The sequence below is a fragment of the Oncorhynchus nerka genome, linkage group LG12, assembly GCF_034236695.1.
Source record: "Oncorhynchus nerka isolate Pitt River linkage group LG12, Oner_Uvic_2.0, whole genome shotgun sequence".
Lineage (NCBI taxonomy): Eukaryota > Metazoa > Chordata > Actinopteri > Salmoniformes > Salmonidae > Oncorhynchus > Oncorhynchus nerka.
Genome location: NC_088407.1, coordinates 53,410,217 through 53,419,309, shown reverse-complemented (window position 1 = coordinate 53,419,309; position 9,093 = coordinate 53,410,217). Strand labels below are relative to the sequence as shown.

Below are 9,093 nucleotides of genomic sequence, written 5' to 3'. Positions count from 1 at the left end.
CCACAAATCCGACTTCAAAATAAAAGTTATTAGAAAGTCCACCATGAATGCACTAGAATAGAGTAATAACACAGCTAGAACAATGAGACAGATTTTTCACCGGATGTATAAATATGAAGCATCGGTTGACGTTTCTACTTACTACCAAATATGGTGATGAGAGGAAGCCCAGTGGTCGACAGTGGGAGAATATGGATTTTGGCCGACATTCTACCAATTTTATCATCGAATAAACATTTGATCTCAATACAGTTCTGTTTCCAAAACAAACAGTTGTTACGAATAGAGTGGACTAAGTTTTGTAAACTTTTCCCTTTGTCAACGTTTTTAAAATTGCGTTCTTTTGGAGTTGCACATGCGCATTTCAAAGTTGGCGTTCCCTAACGGGAATATATATTAGAACGCGCCAATAGGATCACGCTATCTCGTGCTTGTCTCTGCCCACCTCCTTCAAATCAAAATCAAATCAAATTTTATTGGTCACATACACTTATTTCGCAGATGAAATTGTGGGTGTAGCGAAATGCTTATGTTCCTAGCCCTGACAGTGCAGTAGTATCTAGTATCCTTGCTTGTTCTGCCCCGTCATTAGCTCACATTGGAAACGACAGGCTGTGGTCTATCTTGGGTTAGGTATACATTTAGGGGGAAATAACGTTTATTTTTTATATATTAATATGATAACAGCGGATGTGGATAGTTGTGTACCTATAGCAGGCTAGGGTTTTATAAATAGTAGGAATAGGCTACTTTCATCGATATGATGATGAATGTAGGAATAATGATGAGGATGAATCAGTTTGTTAGGTCACAACGTAGGCTACATTAGAAGTCATACATTTACTTTCTATAGGTGCAGGATTTAGAAAACATCTCACTTTTTTGAACGAGGCTTTCTGGCTGCAGTCGACAACTGGTGCCTATAATTGCTCCAAGCCTTGCCTACTTCATGTAAAGTGATGTGGTGATTGAACAGTCGCATCTTCTTATTTAATTGAGAAACAGATGCTGATGCTGAACACGCACATCGTTGAAAGCTGTTGAAAAAAATATTATTGTAAAAAGCGAATGACATCACTTTCTCTGTGCAGGGTAGCCTAGAGTCGAATATTTTGACATTCATTTTAGATATCTGTTTATTGCGCACGCATGCGCTTCAACCTGCGGCATTTCGGTTTCATTTACCTATTTTTTTATCTGCTCTTGGAGGTATCCGCATGCCTCTGCGGTCAAATCGTCCCCGCCCCCCGGGTTCAAGAGATTGGAGCTCCTAAAAGCGGGATCCCCATTCGCCTTGGCTCCAGACCAGATGATCTGAATCTGTTGGGGACCAGAAAAGAAAGGGGTAGCCTACTGGAAGCTTTGACTTGATTCTGCCATGTCCAGACAGCAGCATGTTCTCTCCCGATTTGGAAACGGATACCACTGCGGAAGACACAGCGCCCAACACCCCCAATGATGGAGAGGATGCACCTGCCAGCATTGATGTACTGGAGGAGGTGAGCGCTAGGATACGCGGTTGAACGTAGATTACATAATAGTAATGACAGCATCATCCTGAGAATGCGCATAATGATGTATTTTTTATGAATTAAAAGTATATGATAGATAGCCTTCTAGCCTACTGTATATATTTGGTGGAAAGGCAACTTTTTCATTGGTGCAAACAAGTGCAGCCCGCAGCCTTATAAGAAAAGGCACACAATGAATAGGCCTTACCTGTGGACCTGTATCATTTTGATTGTTGCTATTCATGAGTAACTTGGCGGGGAAATGTCTATTTTCTGACAAGTTTGATCAGATTTAGATATGACTATCCTTAGGCAAACACCTTTTTAAGGGAAAAAAAGTGGGCAGAATTTTTGGGGGCGTTTCCCCCCATATCGGACAACCCCCTCTCTATGCGGAAAATGGCCCCTGAAGATTAATGTGTTCAAAACCATTTATGTTTTTTATGTAGGAGTGTTTTAGTAATTGATTCTTAAAAGCTAAAGTCTAGGTATATTATTTCAATCAAATAATGGAACAAAATGGGAGAGGGGGGGCAAAACTGGGGAGGCAAACATACCCACTGTACTACTTTATTAAAAACCAATTACAATTTCTCTCTAACTAAGTGGATTATTTGTATTCAGGCTCCCCTACTGGTATAGTGTATTAGGAAAGTATTTATACCCCCTTGACTTTATCCACATATTGTTACATTACAGCCTTATTCTAAAATGTATTAAATATTTTTTTTCCGTCAATCTACACACAATACCCCATAATGACAAAGCAAAAACAGGTTTTTCGATTTTTTTTGTGTGCAAATGTATTAAAAATGAAAAACTTAAATATCACTTATACATACAGTACGTATTCAGACCCATTACGCAGTACTTTGTTGAAGCACCTTTGGCAGTGATTACAGCCTCGAGTCTTCTTCGGTATGACGCTACAAGCTTGGGACACCTGTATTTGCAGATTTTCTCCCATTCTTCTCTGCAGATCCTCTCAAACTCTGTCAGGTTGGATGGGGAGTGTCGCTGCACAGCTATTTTCAGGTCTCTCCAGAGATGTTCGATCAGGTTCACGTGCGGGCTCTGGCTGGGCCACTCAGGACAATCAGAGACTTGTCCCGAAGCCATTCCTGCATTGTCCTGGCTGTCCTGTTGGAAGGTGAACCGTCGCCCCCAGTCTGTGGTCTCTAGCGCTCTGGAGCAGGTGTTCATCAAGGATCTTTCAGTACTTTCCTCAGTTCATTTTTCCCTCTATCCTGACTAGTCTCCCAGTTCGTGCCACTGAAAAACATCCCCACAGCATGATGATGTCATTACCATGCTTCACCGTAGGTGTAACAGTATAAATTTAGTCCGTCCCCTCGCCCCTACCCGGGCTCGAACCAGGGACCCTCTGCACACACAGACAACTGACACCCATGCAGCATCGTTACCCATCGCTCCACAAAAGCCGCAGCACTTGGAGAGCAAGGGGAACCACTACTTCAAGGTCTCAGAGCAAGTGACGTCACCGATTGAAACGCTATTAGCGCGCACCACCGCTAACTAGCTAGCCATTTCACATTGGTTACATAGGGATGGTGCCAGGTTTCCTCCAGACGTGATGGTTGGCATTGTTGCCAAAGAGTTCAATCTTGGTTTCATCAGACCAGAGAATCTTGTTTCTCATGTTCTGAGAGTCCTTTAGGTGCCTTTTGGCAAACTCCAAGCGGGTTGTCATGTGCCTTTTACTGAAGAGTGGCTTACGTCTGGCCACTCTACCATAAAGGCCTGATTGGTGGAGTTCTGCAGAGATGGTTGTCCTTCTGGAAGGTTCTCCCATTTCCACAGATAAACTCTGAAGCTCTGTCAGAGTGAGCATCAGGTTCTTGGTCAGGGAGGTGACCAAGGCCTTTCTCCCCCGATATCTCAGTTTGGCCGGGTGGCCAACTCGAGGAAGAGTCTTGGTAGTTCCAAACTTCTTCCATTTAAGAATGATGGAGGCCACTGTGTTCTTGGGGACCTTCAATGTTGTAGAATTATTTTGGTACCCTTCCCCAGATTTCTACCTCGACACAATCCTGTCTCGGATCTCTACGGACTATTCCTTCGACCTCAAGGCTTGGTTTTTGCTCTGACATGCACTGTCAACTGTGGGACCTTATATCGACAGGTGTGTGCCTTTCCAAATCATGTCCAATCAATTGAATTTACCACAGGTGGACCATAATCAAGATGTAGAAACATCTCAAGGATGATCAATGGAAACAGGATGCACCTAGGCTCAATTTAGAGTCTCATGGCAAAGGGTCTGAATACTTATGTAAATAAGGTTGTTTTTCATTTTTCGAACCAAAAAAATCAAAAAACTTGTTTTTGCTTTGTCATTATGGGGTATTGAGTGTAGATTGATAAGTAAAACATTACATTTAATCCATTTTAGAAAAAGTCTAACGAAACAAAATGGAAAAAGTGAAGCGGTATGATTTCCGAATGCACTGTATAATGAAGTTTGTAGCTCTAACTTCATTAGATTATTTATATACAGTACCAGTCAAAAGTTTGGACACACCTATTTTATTTGTACTATTTTCTACATTGTAGAATAATAGTGAAGATATCAACACTATGAAATAACACATATGGAATCATGTAGTAACCAAAAAATGTGTTAAACAACTTTTTGTTACGTTACAGCTATATTCGAAAATTAATTAAATAAAACAAATTCCTCAGCAATCTACACACAATACCCCATAATGACAAAGTGAAAACAGGTTTCTGTATCACAAAATATTCTGTTCTCTGGAGTCTAATAATGGCACCACAATTGATTTACCAGCAAAATACTATTTCATTTAATAGTTTCTCAGATTGGATGGAAGTGCAATCAAATCAAATGAAATGTATTTCTATAGCCCTTCGTCATCATGCCAGATAGTCCTGAGGCATGGTCCTAGGGCTCAGGTCCTTTGAGAGAGAAAAAGAGAGAGCATACTTAAATTCACACAGGACACCGGATAAGACAGGAGAAGGACTCCAGATATAACAAACTGACCCTAAGCCCCCCGACACAAACTACTGCAGCATAAATACTGGAGGCTGAGACAGGAGTGGTCAGGAGACACTGTGGCCCCATCCGATGATACCTCCGAACAGGGCCAAACAGGAAGGATATAACCCCGCCCACTTTGCCAAAGCACAGACCCCACACCACTAGAGGGATATCTTCTACCACCAACTTACCATCCTGAGACAAGGCCGAGTATAGCCCACAAAGATCTCTGCCACGGCACAACCCAAGGGGGGGGGGGGGGGCGCCACCCAAGACAGGAAGATCACATCAATAGCCAAGAGCAAGATATGGCCTGTATGATGTCCACCCCTACCATTATATCTACATGCTATAATTCTGCATTCAAAAGTACATTATTATGTATAAGACAGAAAACAACATAATATTCCTAAGAAATACATGTTCAAGAAGACAGAGCCTAGTAATGGCATGGATATGCGAGGCACAGAGAAGCTGGATTTTATAACCTGTAGTTAATGATGTGTACTCTGAATGCTGGAGTTGTACCTCCTGTCTGTCAGGCTATAATTACACAAATTCCATCTGGGGAATTGGATGTGTGCAGCCTACCGTGAAATATAATATGTTTTTTTTGGTGATACATTTTTTTATTGTGGGATTTGCTGCCTCCCCCCCCCAGAGGTCCTGACCCATGATGCTGTGTTGCCCTGTATGAGGATGCTCCAAAGTGGTATTTTTGACTTGTGTCGATGCCTGGTTTTACATGTCCCGTCTGAGTCAGCCCTTTCTGCCAGCCTCAGCATTGCTGACTGAACTCTCCCTGTATCACATATCAGTTCATTCAATGTTTCTCGCATGAAGAAACAGTCATTCTTATTGGTGAAAAGACCATGACACTTCGTCTATGTGGTCAGTTGATCGTCATGGGTGGATGGCTGAAAAGACCTGAATTAGGTGAAACAGTCAAAACATGTATGCTTCTTTACAACAGGACAAAAGTACAAATACAGTATGTACGTTTACCCTGCCTAAACGTTTTATGTCCAGTTGACTTAGGTCTGGGACACTATACTTATTGTACTGGAAATAAATAGAGCACCTCTGGGACGATGCCTCTGCTGAAGAGGACACATTTCATTGGCAGTCAGAATTGCAAATGTGAGCAATTTTGAAGATGCCAGGACAGACCGGGGTAGCCGCAATCAGCTCTTCACTTGACACTTAGCAGATATACTGTACAGGGTACGAAGAATGTGTAATCCAATTACCTGTGCGTTTGATTCTGTTGTGGTCAAGTTAAGTATAGAAAGTCAATGTTCATTTTAGCAGCAGAGGTCACTGGGGGATTGAGGAGACGCTTGCCCTGTCGGAAAGGGCGCCTACTTACTGTAACCCATGCAAAGATGGTTGAAAGGTTAGCAGTAACATAGTGGTGAGGAAGGATTTGGGTGGAATGTTAGAGTTGTACCTAACGATATTTGCAGTTGTTTCCAGTGGTGTAAAGTACTTAAGTAAAAAATACTTTAAAGTACTACTTAAGTCGTTTTTGGGGGTATATGTACCTTAATTTACTATTAACATTTTGGGCAACTTTTACTTCACTACATTCCTAAAGAAAATAATGTACTTTTTACTCCCTACATTTTCCATGACATCCAAAAGTACTTGTTACATTTTGAATGCTTAACAGGATAGGAAAATTGTCCTATTCACACACTTATCAAGAGAACATCCCTGGTCATCCCCACTGCCTCTGATCTGGCAGATTTACTAAACATAAATGCATCTTTTGTAAATTATGTCTTGAGTGTTGGGGTGTGCCCCTGGCTATCCGTACATTTTAAAAACAAGAATAATTTGACAAGAACCATCTTGTAATAATTATTGAAATTATTACAAGAGTCATTTGAAATTATTTATACTTCTGATACTTAAGTATAATTAAAACCAAATAAGTAGTATTTTTACTGGGTGACTTCCACTTTTACTTGAGTAACTTTCTATTAAAAAGGTATCTATACTTTTACTCAAGTATGACAATTGGGTACTTTTTACACCACTGGCTGTTTTCATTGAGCAAAGTAGCCTTAAATGAAATTCCTGCAAGCTACTGTACATGGTATCGCTTCAACCTAATTTACTGTACTTGGAGTTTCAAAAAGCTCAGCACGTTACAGCTCTGCTATATTAATTAGCATTATGCCGACAGCAATATTGGAGCACTGCATTTTTTTTTAGGCTCATTGGTGTGTACTCACTTTTCATCATGTTTTACCATTCTCTTTCATATGCTACAGTAGATCTATTATTCATGAGACCCTGTTGCTTTCTGACCCGTTGAAAACCTTTCAACCTGTATAGGTAAATCTGTATAGGTAAAGCTGTACAGCTAAAGCCTACATTGTGATCCAGCTCTCCTTAAACACAGAAATATAGACAAACTGATCAGACATGGCATGGCATCGCAAGAAAGAGGCAACGTAAAGAAATAGTTGTACTTTCATTAGAGATTCCCTAGGGAATTCTGGAAGTTCTTCAAAACACTGTTCTCCTTTTAATGACTCTGCTAAAAGCTATTTAAATGCAGCCATTTGTCATCCACAACTATCTTTTTAAAGTTAGAGTATTGTATGTAAGCTTTTCTCTCGCTCTCTCCCTTTTCACTACTCTCTCTCTCTCTCTGCAGCAGCGGCCTGTGAAGCAGTCACTGAGTGCCTGTATGTGCCGAGAGTCCCACTGGCGCTGCCTTCTCCTCTCCCTACTCATGTACAGCTGCCTTGGCACTGTGGCTTGGTGCCAGCTCACCCGAGTCACAAAGCTCAGCTTCGACTCATCCGTCACCTCCCTGACAGCCTCCATTTCCTCACTCAGAGGGGTTGGCATGGGAGGCCGCTCTATGATCTACCATGACAGCCCCTGCTCTGACGGCTACGTGTACATCCCTCTGGCCTTCCTGTTCATGCTCTATGTCGTCTACCTGGTAGAGTGTTGGCACTGCCGGGCTTGCAGTGACGTGGCTGACGTGGCTGACGTGGATAGCGTATATGAGCGGGTATTGCGGATGCGACAGGCTCGTCCGTGTGTTTGGTGGAAGGCCATAAGTTACCATTTTGTTCGGAGGACCAGACAGGTGACACGCTACCGGACCGGGGATGCCTACACCACCACCCAGGTCTACCATGAGCGGGTCAACACACGCGTGAGGGAGGGAGAGTTTGACTACAGTCGCTGCGGTATGCGGGACGTCTCACGGGATCTACGTGGACTGGAGAGCCACCCGGCGACAAGACTTCGTTTCACCAAGTGCTTCAGTTTCGCTGGGGCCGGACCAGAAAATAATTACCTCAACCAACGTGCCAGGTTCTTCTCAGAGATTGAGGGTTTGGATGACTACATGGAGGCTCGGGAAGGGATGCAACTGAAAAACGTGGACTTTAAAGAGCACCTGATAGCCTACGTGGACCCTGACCGCTTGCCCTGGTATACTTCTCAGGTGGCGTTCTGGTTCACTGCTGTGCTCATGCTGTCCTGGCCCCTGAGGGTGCTTATAGAGTACCGTACAGCCTTTGTGCACTACCATGTTGAGAAGCTCTTTGGGCTGGAGTACAGCCACAGCAGCCCCTCTCCAATAGAGGAGGAGGTTCCCATCAGGAGTGGTCTCCCTCGGGTAGATACCGTGGACAGCACTGAGCTGGAGTGGCACATCCGCTCCAACCACCAGTTGATCCCCAGCTATTCAGAAGCCATGCTGATGAACCTGGGGGCTTCGGACTCTGGTACAGCTGATGACACCAGGTCCTCTAACTGCTTCCTGCTAGACAGCCACCCAGCCCAGAGCTATGGCACGCTGGTGCAGGACTGTGAGCACTGCTGCCAGCTTCAGAGAGAGGTTGGACAGAGGCGGGCCACCACCAGCTCCAGCTGTTCCTCCATCTTCTCCCATCATGCCTTTCATTCCCGCCTCTCCCTGGACACCTCACACTTCTCACTGTGCCGGATGTACGGCTCTCGGCGCACCGTAGGCCTGTGGAGGAGCCGCAGCAGCACACAGACTGACCGCTGCTGCGTGGATGAGCAGTGTTGCCGTTCCTACTCCAGCCAGCTGGCTCTCAACGAGAGCCCGCCCAGCTACCGGGACGCACGCTTCTTCCCCGTCCTCATTGTGCACCGACCCGAGGGCTGCGGTAGTGGGGACTCCACCACAGAGGTGCGGCGCTATTATGTCCGCCGGGGGTCCTGCTGCCTGGAGACCTCACTCTGAGGGACCAAGAGACATTTGACTGATTCAGTAACAATATATTCCAAATTATATTGAGAGTCCAAGAGCATATAAAGACTGTTCTGTTGACAGCACTGAAATTGTGTTACACAACTGGCTCTGTGTTGTATGTTCAGATTCATATAAAAGGCTGCATAGTTCTCAGTCTCTTGTGCACGTTGGATCTGTATTGGTATTATCTCCTGCTGCAGACATGATTGTGAGTCAAACTAAAAGAGCTGGATTTGAATGTTTGATTCAGCGATGACCAGCTCTCAGTGCTGTGCATTTGGTATTATGTCATCGTGAAAAGTTGC

At 43.9% G+C, this 9,093-nt stretch overlaps 1 protein-coding gene across 1 annotated transcript; it reads left to right on the top strand.

Moving 5' to 3' along the window:
* Positions 1-1,221: 1,221 nt before the first annotated feature.
* Positions 1,222-8,779, top strand: si:dkey-13p1.4 (transmembrane protein 151B). Its single transcript, XM_029675996.2, has 2 exons — positions 1,222-1,499; positions 7,205-8,779. The coding sequence occupies exons 1-2, from the start codon at positions 1,395-1,397 to the stop codon at positions 8,777-8,779; spliced, it is 1,680 nt and encodes a 559-aa protein (XP_029531856.1). The 5' UTR covers positions 1,222-1,394.
* The last annotated feature ends 314 nt before the right edge of the window (positions 8,780-9,093 follow it).